Below are 14,044 nucleotides of genomic sequence, written 5' to 3'. Positions count from 1 at the left end.
TGCCTACTTCTGACATCATTTTCAGTCCTAGAGCAGAGCCAGCAGCAATGAGGATGAACAGAGTGACCCTGCAATGCCTTTATCTGTGTTCTGCTGCTGCTGAAATAGCAGCAGTGGTAGCAGAGTATGGGGAGATTTTTGAGGGTGCCATGGCACCTAAGGCATCCCCTGTTCCAATGCCCATGGCACAAACATTCCAAAAAGTGAATTAACAAAGGAGCAGTAAATCCATGTTAGCAGTCTTAATATGGTGGCAACGTCTTCCCTGCAACCTAAATACTAAAGTCATCTGATGCCTACCAATTATGTCCATATGATATAACTTTCAAACAAGCATCATCCATTCTAGTTCTTCATTAAAACCCTCCAGGACCACTGAACTGAGATGAAATATCCATTTTTGTTCTTTGTAATTTAAAAAAAGCTCATAATTTTCTTGCTTCTATCCCATTTAAATCACATCAATAATGTGCCACTTAAACACTTCTCGTATCTGCCAGAGAATGCTGTTTAACCATCTATTCTGTGACCAGTGGTGTTGATTAAGTTCCTTGACTTATGTTCATTAAGCTTCAGTTTAACTGGTTAAGTGATCAGTCTTATATACACTTAGGGGCTCATAATAATAATAATAATAATAAAAACGTTCAAAAAGTAGCCTAAATTGGTACTTGGACGAACAAAAACACAGATCGTCCAAGTACCGATAATCAAAGCTGTTTTTAGACATATCTAAAACCAGCTTAGGCCTTTACCCTGCCTCTTAACGCGTAGAGTGAAAAGAGGCATTCTTAGAAGAGGGGAAAGGGTAGGAGGTGGGCCGACCTAGACTTAGTTGTACACCAAGTACAACCAAAAGTATAACAAGGTTGCCCAGTCGGAACTTATACGTTTTGACTTAGACCAAGTCTTAACAGGTATAAGTTCTGAATAGAGGCTGCTGAGCTGCAACCTGCCCACCCCTCACCACAACGATCACAGCAGGAGAGATGCCTAATCTCTCCTGCTGTGACCGCCATTGCCATCGCAATCTCCCCCCCTCCCCGAACTGCTGTGAACTGCGGCAGGACAGATGCCCAATCTCTCCTGCCGGCACCCCAACCCTGCTGACAATACCGGCAGGATGGAGCCCAAGCCCTTCTGCCGAGGCACAAGCCCCCAAACCCCCCAACTATACTGGCAGGAGAGAGCCCAACCTCTTCAGCCAGAAGGTGACCCCCCCTCAAATACGGGCGGGAGGAATCTCAAGCCCTCCTGCCAGTGGCGTACCTAGCATATGTGACACCCGGGGCCCATCATTTTTTGACATCCCCCCATCTGTATGAAAAACATGATTTTTAGTAACAAGCCACATGTCACACATGAGTACCTAGGAAAAGGCAGCATCTTACATGCTGCAGTGAGCAGTACAACATCAATACACCCATTGTAAAACTAAACAAGCCAGACTAGTACAGACTAGTCCTGCAGTCAATCCTAACAAAAAACCATGTATTTCGAACACACAGAACACAGAAAACACCTTCGCCTAGTATGGAATATGTAATCACAAACTAACCCCTTCCTCTTTTACAAAACTGTAGTGTGGATTTTAGCCACGATGGTAACAGCTCTGACGCTCATAGAATTCTGAGCATCAGAGCTGCTACCACCACGGCTGGCGCTAAAAAACGTTCCACAGTTTTGTAAAAGGGGGGATAAAATAGAAATACATAGACAAAGGTTAAATTGAACCATTAAGAAGCTGGACTCTGCATACAGTGCACCACAGAAACAGTGACACATGTCTCCTAAAGCAATAAATAAATAAAAAAAATTTTTCTACCTTTGTCTTCAGTGGTTTCTGCTTTCCTCATCTTCTTTTTACTCTCTTCCTTCTATCCACTGTCTGCCGTCTCTCTTTCTCTATATGGCAACTTCTCTCCTTCTATGCCCCTTCCATATACTGTATGCCTCCCCGTTCCATCTCTCCTTTCACCCCCATTGGTCTGGCATCTCTTTCCTCTCCCACACCTTTCCTCTGCAATCCCTTTCCATTTTTTCCCTCATTTTCCTTTTCTGCATCTGTCTAGATTACGTTCTTACTACCCTCTCATCAATATCCTTTTTTACTGTCTACCTAAAGCTTGCCACCTCTTTCCCTCACCCCTCCAGTGTTTCCCTAACTCAATCCTTTTCTCCCCATCATGTGCCCTCCTTTTATTTATCCCCTCCTTCCATCATGTACCCTCTTTCTCCAACCCTTCCATCTAGTACCTTCTCCTCTCTCTGTCCACTTCCATCCAACATCTGCTCCCCTCTTTCTCTCCTCCCATTTCCTTCCTGCATTTGCTCCCTTATCGCTCCCATCAGCACTTCCATCCAGTATAGGCTCCCCATTACCATCCAATGTCTCCCCTTTCTCTCGCCATCCACCCCTCTTCAACCAGCATCTGCCCCTTCTTTCCCTCCAATATCCTTCCCCCTTATGTCTCTTCCCTTTCTCTGTACATCAATTCTATCAGCACCACCCTTCCATACCACCCTGCCTCTTTACTTTCCCTCCACCACTCTTCCATTCCAGCAATCCTGCTCCTTTCTCTCCCTTCATGCAGCAAGGTCCCACGATGACTGTAGCTGCCGGCTGCCAGTCCATCCCACTCTGACGTACTTGCTCTGGAGCGGACTAGGCAGCCGCATGCTGGAAGGTCCTGCAATGACTCGTCTGCTGGCTCTGCTCAGGAAGAAGTAAGTTACGTCAGAGGGGGTGGACCTGGCAGATGCAGGGGGTTGTGGCAAAGTCTCGCAATGACTGTGTCTGCCGGGTCCACCCCCTCCGATGTAACTTACTTCTTCCAGAGCAGAGCTGGCAGACGAGTCATCGTGGGACCTTCCTGCACCTCAGCGCAGCTGCTGACTCTGCTGCAGAGAAAGTGTCAGAGGTAATGTAACCATTTATTTTTTTCATCAAAAAGGGACATCTATTAATTGACTGTATCCTTTCTTTCTGCACTCAGGCCTAACAATTGTCCCTTTCTATTTTCTCCCTCCTTCCTTCCCATGTCCTTAGTGCCCCCAGTGCCTCCTTCCCATGTCCTTAGTGCCCCCAGTGCCTCCGTCTTGTATCCATAGGGCCCCCAGTGCCCCGTCCTGTGTCTTTAGTGCCCCCAGTGCCTCCGTCCTGTGTCCATAGTGCCCCCAGTGCTTCCTTCCCGTGTCCATAGTGCCCCCATTACCTCCATCCCATGTCCATGGTGCCCCCAGTGCCTCCTTCCTGTGTCCATAGTGCCCCCAGTGCCTCCTTCCTGTGTCCATGGGGCCCCCAGTGTCTCCTTCCTGTGTCCATGGTGCCCCCAGTGCCTAATTCCTGTGACCATGGTGCCCCAAGTGCCTCCTTCCCGTGTCCATGGTGCCCCCAGTGCCTCCTTCCCGTGTCCATGGTGCCCCTACTGCCTCCGCCCCGTGTCCATGGTGCCCCCAGTGCCTTCTTCCTGTGTCCATAGTGCCCCCAGTGCCTCCTTCCCGTGTTCATAATGCCCCCAGTGCCCCCTTCTCGTGTTCTTAGTGCCCCCAGTGCCTCCTTATGTCCCCCCACTACCTTCCAGATTTTGTCCGCCCCCCCAAAGACAGCCTGCCTGCCTGCCTACCTATCTCCCTCCCTCCCTGCTGCTCTAAAGCAAGCCAGCTTGCCTGCCAACATCCTTCCCTCCCTGTCGTGGAAAAAAAAAAAGCGCCTCTCCCCTTCTTTTCCCCGGCCTATGCCTGCAATCTTACCTCCCCCCGCTGACAAGAAGTCTTTCCAACGTCAATTTGGAGAGGACGTTCCGGGTCAGCCAATCAGTGCCTGGCTGGCCCAGAACGTCCTCTTCGACATCAGAATTGACATTGGAAAGACTTCTTGTCAGCGGGGGAGGTAAGATTGCAGCGGCGCAGGCCGTGGAAAGGAAGGGCAGAAGGACCTGGACCTGGCCGACTGTGCACCCCCCCAAGCCATGCACCCGGGGTGGACCTCCCCCCATCCCCCCTTGGTATACCACTGCCTCCTGCCCAAGGCACACACCCCCTTGACCCCCCCAGATCGACCCTCACGAACTCCTGATCGCCCCCTAACCCTAATACCCACAACACCCCTAACCCTACCAACCCCTAACATCCCCCTCAACTTACTTTAAGTAGGACAATCAGCTGGGTCCGAAGCCTGTCTGGCCGGCAGGCACACCATCCTCCGAATGGCGAGCATAGGGCCTGATTGGACAGGGTCTTAGGTACATGGGCTGAGTTGGCCCCATCTGGCTTAGGCCCTGCCCACATGAGGGGCCTAAGGCAATTGGGCCAATTCCAGTTGGCCCAGGTGCCTAAGGCCCCTCCAATGGGCAGGGCCTTAGTTGCCTGGCTCCTCATATGGACGGAGCCTTAGACGCCTGGCCCAATCAGGACCTAGGTCCACCAATTGGGCTTGGGACCCATCCGTCGTCCAACTTAATGTAAGTTGAGGGGGGTGTCATGGTTAGGGGGGCCATTCAGGGGGACAATCAGGAGTTCGGAGTCTACGGGAGGGTGCGCTGTGGGCAGGAGGGCCTGGGATTCCTCCTGCCTGTATTTGAGGAGGGTTTTGGGGGCTTGTGCCGTGGCAGGAGGGCTTGGGCTTTCTTTTGCCGGTATTGTTGGGGAGGGGGCTCAGGGGCTTGCGGCTCGGCAGGAGGGCTTGGGCTCCCTCCTGCTGGTATTGTCAGGGGGGGGGTTGGGGGCTTGTGCCTCGGCAGGAGGGCTTGGGCTCTCTCCTGCTCATATTGGCGGGAGGGTTGGGGTGCTGGCTAGAGAGATTGGGCATCTCTCCTGCCACAGTTCGTGGCAGTTTGGGGGGATCGCAATGGCGATTGCAGCATGAGAGATTAGGCATCTGGTGTAACCGGTGTTGTTTTTGACAGATGCCGGTTACAGAATCCAGCTTTTAGGCGAAGGATTAGCCCCTCTTTCACCTAAAAGGTCTTGTTTTGGGCAATTAGGACTTAGGCTATTTTTTGGTTGATAATGTGTTCTAAGGTTAGACATAGTGGTGGTCTATGTGATTAAACTGCTGAACGTAGAGGTAGGCCGTTCTAAAAATAAACCTCATTTTGGATGGTTTTTTTGAGAATGAAACATAGAAGATGACGGCAGAAAAGGGCTACAGCCCATCAAGTCTGCCCACTCTGCTTACCCACCCCCTGTCTATGCCCTAATAACCCAATTTCCTTATCTTGACCCTCGTAGGGATCCCACATGGGTATCCCATTTATTCTTAAAGTCTGGCATGCTGTCTGCCTCGATCACCTGCACTGGAAGCTTGTTTCAATGATCAGCCACTCTCTCTGTGAAGAAATACTTTCTGGTGTCGCCATGAAATTTTCCGCCCCTGAGTTTGAGCGAGTGCCCTCTTGTGGCCGAGGGTCCCTTGAGAAAGAAAATATCATCTTCCACTTCGACACGTCCCTGCTGCTACTTTCAGCGTTTAGGGCAGTGGTTCCCAAACCTGTCCTGGGGGACCCCCAGCCAGTCAGGTTTTCCAGATATCCCTAATGAATATGCATGAGAGAGATTTGCATACCTGTCACTTCCATTATATGCAAATCTCTCTCATGCATATTCATTAGGGATATCTGGAAAACCTGACTGGCTGGTTTGGGAACCACTGGTTTAGGGGCTTAGGTCAAAAGGGGACTTAGACGGTTTTTTTTGTTTTTTTATTATACCCCTCTAAGTCGCAGAGACAATGGATCAAGTAAATCACATAAAGTAAAGCACGTGCTATAGCGCACACTAATCTTGTGCACACGCTAAAAATGTTAGTGCACCTTACTAAAAGGAGCCCTAAGTGTGATTAGGTTGAAGGTACCTCCAAGTAGACCCTTCCACACTACTGGCAATGACCACGTATTTTATAATTACCTATAATGTGCTTTTCTTGGGGGACACCAGCCATAGAAAAGGCATATGATGTTTAATGTGATCAAGTGCAAAGTGATGCATGTGGGAAAGAAGAACTTGAACTATAGCTACATGATACAGGGTTCCACGTTAGGAGTCAACAGCCAAGAAAAGGATATAGGTGTCATCGTTGAAGATATGTTGAACCCCTCAGTGTGCTCAGTGTTTTGCAGTGTCTATGAACACAAATAAAATATTAAGAATTATCAGGAAAGGAATGGAATACAAAGATGAAAATGTTATAAGGTGATGCTATACCGCGAATATTGTATGAAGTATTGGTCGCCACCACATCTCAAAAAAGATATAGCAAAGGTTAACAAAGCAATGGGGCCGGACAACATGCACCCCAGGGTGCTTAGGGAACTGAGTGATGTCTTGGCGGAGCCACTGTCCACGCTCTTCAACCTCTCCCTTAGTACAGGCAGCGTCCCGTTGGACTGGAGGACGGCTAACGTCATTCCACTCCACAAGAAAGGCTCAAAGATGGAGACAGAAAACTACAGACCAGTGAGTCTAACATCGATAGTGAGCAAACTAATGGAAACTCTAATCAAACACCAATTGGATAAAATCCTGGATGAAAAGAATCTACGGGATCCCCGACAACATGGATTTACTAAGGGGAGATCATGCCAATCCAACCTGATCAGCTTCTTTGATTGGGTGACAGAGAAGCTGGATATTGGGGAGTCCCTGGACATCGTGTACCTGGACTTTAGCAAAGCATTCGATAGCGTACCACACCGCAGGTTGCTGGGCAAGATGAGTTCTATAGGATTAGGTGACACATTGACGCAATGGGTTGGGAACTGGCTTGGAGGTAGGCTTCAAAGGGTGGTGGTGAATGGCACCCCCTCCGAAATGACGGAGGTGATCAGTGGAGTGCCACAGGGCTCAGTCTTGGGCCCAATCCTATTCAACATCTTTATAAGGGACTTGGCAGAAGGGCTTCGAGGTAAAATAACATTATTCGCCGATGACGTCAAACTAAGTAATGTAGTGGGCAAATGCACAACAGACAAAGATTCAATGCCCGACAACATGATGCACGACCTACTCCTGCTGGAGCGCTGGTCTAGGACATGGCAACTCAACTTCAATGCCAAAAAATGCAAAATTATGCACCTGGGCAGCCAAAATCCATGCAAGTCTTATACCCTTAATGGCGAGATCCTAGCAAAAACGGTAGCAGAACGAGACTTGGGGGTGATCGTCAGTGAGGACATGAAGTCTGCCAATCAAGTGGAGCAGGCTTCGTCCAAGGCAAGACAAATAATGGGTTGCATACGAAGGGGTTTCGTCAGCCGTAAGGAGGAAGTCATTATGCCATTGTATAGATCCATGGTGAGGCCCCACCTGGAATACTGTGTGCAATTTTGGAGGCCACATTATCGCAAGGATGTGCTGAGACTGGAGTCGGTGCAGAGAATGGCCACCCGGATGGTCTCGGGTCTCAAGGATCTTCCATATGAAGAACGGCTTGACAAATTACAGCTATACTCGCTCGAGGAGCGCAGAGAGAGGGGAGACATGATCGAGACGTTCAAGTATCTTACGGGCCGCATCGAGGCGGAGGAAGATATCTTCTTTTTCAAGGGTCCCACGACAACAAGAGGGCATCCGTAGAAAATCAGGGGCGGGAAACTACGAGGTGACACCAGGAAATTCTTTTTCACTGAAAGAGTGGTTGATCGCTGGAACAGTCTTCCACTACAGGTGATTGAGGCCAGCAGCGTGCCTGATTTTAAGGCCAAATGGGATAGACACGTGGGATCTATTCACAGAGAAAGGTAGGGGAGGGTCATTAGGGTGGGCAGACTAGATGGGCTGTGGCCCTTATCTGCCGTCTATTTCTATGTTTCTATGTAATTCGAAAAGGTGCAGAGAAGGGCAACAAAAATGATAAAAGGGTTGGGATGACTTCACAATGAGGAAAGGCTAAAGCGGCTAGGGCTCTTCAGCCTGGAGAAGAGACAGGTTAGGGAAGATATGATACAGGTCTATAAAATACGGAGTGGAATGAGTAGATGTGAATCACTTATTTACTCTTTCCTAAAAATACTAGTACTAGGGGACATGCGATGAAACTACTAAGTAGTAATTTTAAAACAAACTGGAGAAAATATTTCTTCACCCAATGGGTACGGTAATTACACTGTGGAATTTGTTGCCGTATAATGTAGTGAAAGCAGTTAGCTTATCAGGATTTAAAAAAGATTTGGATAATTTCCTAAAAGAGAAGTCCCAACCCCGACCATGTGCCTCAGGCCGCGCCCCCAGGTGGGACCTAAGGCTCCAGGGCCTATTCTGATTGGCCCACGCGCCTTAGGCCCCACCAGTAGGCGGAGCTTTAGGATGGATGGGCCAATCCGGCCTCATTCCTTCGTTGGCTGCCTGCCGGACAGGCGGGTTTGGCTCCCGTCTGTCCGGCCAACTACCAAAGGTACGGGGAAGGGGGGTGGGGGGGTCGTGGGGGTCGCCAGGGGGATCGCGGGTCGGCTGGGGGGCGGTCGGAGGTTCTTGGGGGGGGGCGGTCGTTGGGGGGGAGGGGGGTTTGCGTCGAGGGCAGGAGGGCCTGGGATCCCTCCTGCCCGTAATGTAGTGCGGGGTGGGGTTAGGGGGTCGCCGTGGCCAGGAGGGTTTGGGCTCCCTTCTGGCCCGATATTGTCGGGAAGTCGGCGGTCCTGCCGGGGGGGGGGGGGGATGTATCGGACGTCGGGGAGTCGAACGGGCAAGAGGGCTTGGGCTCCCTCTTGCTCCGATCGTGGATGCGGGTGCAGGTGGGATCGCGTGCGAGCGGTCGTTCGGGGTGGGGGTGCGAGCGGTCCTGCTGGGGGGGTGAATCGGGCGTCGGGCGGGGTGGGAACTATGTTTTAAAACTTTTGTATACCACGCTCACGCATATAACGCGCGAGGGGTATGCGCGGTAGGTAAAAACGCGTATAACGCGCGCGTTATATGCGTGAAAATACGGTAAGTGCTTTTTGGAGTGTTTTAATGAAGAATTTGAATGGAAGATACTCATTTAAAGGTTACATCATATGGAGATGATTGGAAGGAGTTAGTTTAGGAACTGGGTTCAATTTCCACTGCAGCTCCCTGTGACTCTGGACAAGTCACTTAATTCTCCATTGCCCCAGGTACAGAACTTAGATTGTGAGCTCACTAGGGACAGAAGAAAAAAGTACCTGCATATAGTGTACGTAAACTGCTTTGATCGTTCCCACAGAAAGGCTGCATTTTGAGCCCATGACCCTTTACCCTTTTACTTAGGTTGCAAGGAAGATGCCACCACCATATTAAGATAATTAATAGGGAAGGATTTACTGCTCATTTGTTAATTAACTTTTTTAAAAAAAGTAAGACCCCCTTTTTATCAAGCTGCAGTAGAGTTTTTAAAATTGCAGACCACTGTGGTAAAAGCTCCAACGCTTATAGAATTCCTATGAGCGTCGGAGCTTTTACTGCAGTGGCCTGAAATACAAAAGAACCCTATTGCAACTTGATAAAGTGGACCCAAGTGTTTGTGCTGTTATAATTTGGAAGAGTCTTTAAAGTTTAGATTCTTATGATATATGTTTTTACAGGTATCTTGATCCTGATGCAGTTTTTCAAAACATGAATTCACGTTAAGAGGGATTACATCAATCAAGTATTTGTTAAGATAAGTGTGTTTTTGAACTGAAAATTTTCACTGATAATTTTCAAAATAATTTATTGAATATATACAAATATGTTGGATCGATGAGGAAAATGGTGATTGGCTAATATAACACTTGAGCTAGCCCACCCTACCTGGTATTTGGGGGATAGCCCACATATGAAGCACTTGAGCTAGCCCACATATATAACACTTGAGCTAACCCACCCTAAACTGGTATTTGAGGGATAGTCACATATAAAACTGGCATTTGGGGGATAGATGTATGTTTCACATACTGTAAAATCAGCATGTGTTTAAATAATAGCATGGAAACATTCAAAACCCTGAGTGAAAATGGTCTTTTTAAAAGATAAATATTTCTTATTAAAATGGCATTTCTAGCAGGACATGACAGGACTTGCATGTGTGTTTTGTACTGTCCTTTTACATATTGTACAGAATGCTCTACATTCAGTGAGCTTTTTATGAAATACTTGGATGATTGTTTATATTCTGACCTGGGCATCCAAATTCCTATTTCACATTTGATATGCATTTAATTTTTCTAGGTCATGGAAAATGTGATTGTGGGAAGTGCAAATGTGAGGAAGGCTGGTTTGGAGAATCTTGTCAGTATCCAACTACTTGTAACCTGACTCAAAAGAAGAGTAACAAACTATGCAGGAATTCTCAAGGTGTCATATGTTCCAATGCAGGTAGGAATTTACACACTAAGATTTCCATGTAACGAGTTATAGTAAATTACTTCCATTTCATACATGGTATTAACTTTTAAACTTGTCAGACAAATGTGATATATATGTTTGCACTAATACAATTAATTGATCTTAAGTTTCTGAGATTAAGGATGTCATTTATGAACAATTTACAAATGAAAATAGATACATTTACACATGTGGATTGTATGCAAATGTAAAAGATGCCACTATAAACGTGTGCAGATTCCTGGGATGCAGAGAATCCAAGGGGATGTGATTTGTACATGGTTTGGTAGTCCAGAAAATATACGCATAACTCTCATTTTATATAGATTTTGTCAAATGCTGATTTAGCCAGAGTTTAAAATGAGTGATTGAGGGTGCATTTGTGCATTACCTCATAGGGTTTATTTTGATATTGAAAATGTTTTAAAAAAATAAGCTTCCATCATTAAATGAAACCACTTTTTCTAAAATGAGGTCCCTATATGTGTGCAACATCAGTACCATGGCTAGTATCTATATCTGGAAGATGCTAAGTTATGCCACTCTTTTTCTGTATGTATGAGCTTGTGAAATGGCTATTCCCACTATTGCCCAAATTAGCTTTGAGTTGCGTACACAAATTTGGGTGTGTGCCCAATTGCAACTTAATTGAATAACATGCCAATTAGCACTGATAATTGGCTTAACAAGTATAATTAGCATTAATTAGTTTTAATTGAAATTTACTAGCACGTGGCACCAAAAAGAGGATGTAGAAATGGTAGGGTCATGGGTGGATTGGGGACATTCCTCAAAGTTTCATGTGTAATTACAGAATAAGGGTTATCTGCACCTAATTTAAGTGAGAGGCTCCTAGTCATAAGCACCATTCTATAAACCACACCTAACTTTAGGCACAGTTTATAGAATAGCGCTGATTTTTAGATATAATATGTAGAATTCAGTCCTATATGTGCCAGCAAATACACAAGAATACAGTATGTGGATGTCTTTATACATATTTACAAAAGGCTGTGCATTTGACAAACCTTTTGAAAAATACTTTGGGAATTGTGAATGTCCCAACCTTAATACTTCGATTCCTATCTTGATACAATATACAAAATGGAGCTTCATATTTGAGTCATTGAAAGAAAGCAAAAGATCGTACTAGCATTCTTAAAAATTGACATAATTTTCAACTGCGCCACATTCTTTCTTCATTCAAAAAGTACAGATGCATTATGTAAATTTCCTAACATCATGTGCAGTGTGTGATGAAATCCCTATAAAGTTATCTGGTTTAATATATTATCGTTATACATACGTAACATATACTGTGGTTCTTTTTCAAAGTGATTTAACCAACCAGAAATAGCTCCTAACTGTTTAAATCAACTGGTCAGGAATAACTATTAATTTTCAGGGCATTTAACCAGTTATAGCTGCTGAAAATTAGTAGGTAGCACTTAAGTGAAAACCAGCTATTTGGGGGCATGCCGGGCAGGTGAAGCTACTGTTCAACCGTATAAAATGGCTTAAATTCTTCACTTAGAGTATTCCAACACTGCTTCAAACATATAGACTCTAAGATATTCTCCTCTCCTTAATTCTCCTTCATACCATATTTATCACCATTATATCAGCTGATTCCCCAAAGACCTCAGAACCACTGCTCCTCTTTCCGTATAACTTAATCTTCTGGGGAGCTTACTACACCAGTCGTCATTGGTCAAAGGTTTTACAGCATTATACTTATGTGGCTTTTCGTTCTCAATACACACTACTTATTTTAATTTTTAAATATTAAATTTTTATATATATATATATATATATCTAATATAATAAAACGCTAGGCCGCGCATGCGCACTCCCATCGCGTGCGTCTGTTTTCTGTGAGCTGTAGGGCCGCAGATAGGAGTGCACATGCGCGCAAAGCTCTCTCTCTCTCCCTCCCCCCGAGGTGGATGTCGGCCGCGGCGGCTGTCGGCGGCCCAAGGCGGATGTCGGCCGCGGCGGCTGCTGGCCGCCCGAAGCTCGCTCTCTCTCTTCCTTCCCCCCCGAGGCGGATGTTGACCGCGGCGGCCCGAGTCGGATGTCGGCCGCGGTGGCTGCTGGCTGCGGTGGCTGTCGGCGGCTGTAGGCCGCGGCAGCCAAACCCGGAAACCATTTTAGTTCAGGGCATGCAGTTCAGGAGGAAGTGGGTGGGAGGGAAATGGAGGGGCAGAAAAGGGGCTGATGGATAGGGGAAGGGGGGCAGAAAAATGAAGACAAGCCTACTGCTGGACAGGGGGAGCAGGAAGGAGGTGATGATGGACAGGGGGAGATAAAACAAAGGGAGAAGGGCTTCTGCTGGATAAGGTGAGCAGTGATGAGGTGGTGAAGGACACAGGGGAGGTAAAAGGAAGGGAGAATGGACAGGGGGAGCAGGCAAGGGGTGGTAGTGGACAGCCAAGGAAAAACAAAACAAAACACAGACAAATACAGAAAGCGGCTAAGGAGAGAGAAAAAAAAAAAAAAAAGACACACACACACACACATATATTCTAGCACCTGTTAATGTAACGGGCTATAAGACTAGTGTATATATATTAGACTTTCACTTATCTTTGTCTATGATGCATAAATACAGGATGCATAGACAAAGATAAGTGAAAGTCTAATATATATATATATATATATATATATATATATATATATATAAATGGTGGTAATAAATATGGTATGAAGGAGAATTAAGGAGTGGAGAATATCTTAGAGTATATATGTTTGGGGCAGGTGAAGCTGGCACTTGACTAGTTAAGTGCCGATATTCAGCACTTAAGTGATCAGGTTAATTGTATAAATAGTACCACATTAACCCTGAAAATTCGGTGATTGGTCTTGTCCAGGTACTGGCACTGAATTGCCAGGTTTCTGAAACCAGCTAACACATAGCCAATTAAGTGCAATATTCAGAACTTAACTGGATATGAGTTGCCACATAAAGATAGATCTGACTGTTATGTGGTGCTATTTATACAATTAACCTGACTAGTTAAGTGCAACCCAGGATCTCACGTTTCTTCTGCCTCCCCTCCCCCCCCCAGAGGATACCATGCAGGAAGATAAGAGAGGACTCACTGGATCACAGACAAGACAGACCAAAAGAGACACAAGAGGGAAGGAAATGCAAGAAAAGAATATGCCACAAACTCAAGTGTATGTAAATGAACACAAGGAGCCTAAGGAACAAGATGGGTGAATTAGAAGCTATGGCACAAAAAGATAGCATGGACATCATCGGCATCATGGAAACATGGTGAACTGAGGAAAATGTCTGGGATAGACATGGCCATAGACATGGCTTTAAACTGATAACAAGGGGAAAGCCGACAGTCGATCTGACCTCGACACATCGGACCACGGTATCAAACAAGGATACTGAAACAGGAAAGGGCGATAGTGGACTAGAGACAAAATGGACACTTTATGGACATAAACCCAAAGATGCAGTACAGGGACCCGAGAGGAAATCAGAGCAAAAGAGCAAGACAAGGAAGAAACAGCTGGAACCAGAGGGCTATCAAAGAACAAAGAAGAGGGCAGAGGACAGGATAGACACACCACAGGAGGCAGACCGTGAGGAAGCAGCCCGTGAGGAGACCAGCAAGGGCATCAAATCAAGAGTAGATCCAAAAGAAAAGGTAACAAACTGGGACTTAAATTGCCTATATACAAATGCTAGGACCCTAAGGACTAAAATGGG

The 14,044-nt window shown here is 46.3% G+C and overlaps 1 protein-coding gene across 6 annotated transcripts in view; it reads left to right on the top strand.

Annotated features, from left to right (window-relative positions):
* The window catches only part of ITGBL1 (integrin subunit beta like 1), a 541,162-nt gene that overhangs the window by 104,268 nt on the left and 422,850 nt on the right, over nt 1-14,044 (top strand). For all 6 annotated transcript variants that reach the window (XR_004539893.1, XR_004539894.1, XR_004539892.1 and 3 more), the window contains exon 3: nt 10,162-10,308. Coding sequence is in view for 3 of the 6 variants with exons in the window: in XM_033948882.1 (XP_033804773.1) it covers nt 10,162-10,308 (147 nt within the window). In the remaining 3 variants the exon portion in view is untranslated. The remainder of the gene's footprint in view (nt 1-10,161; nt 10,309-14,044) is intronic.

This window comes from Geotrypetes seraphini, chromosome 6 (assembly GCF_902459505.1).
Source record: "Geotrypetes seraphini chromosome 6, aGeoSer1.1, whole genome shotgun sequence".
In the NCBI taxonomy this organism is placed as follows: domain Eukaryota; kingdom Metazoa; phylum Chordata; class Amphibia; order Gymnophiona; family Dermophiidae; genus Geotrypetes; species Geotrypetes seraphini.
This window is presented reverse-complemented; position numbering and strand designations above follow the sequence as displayed.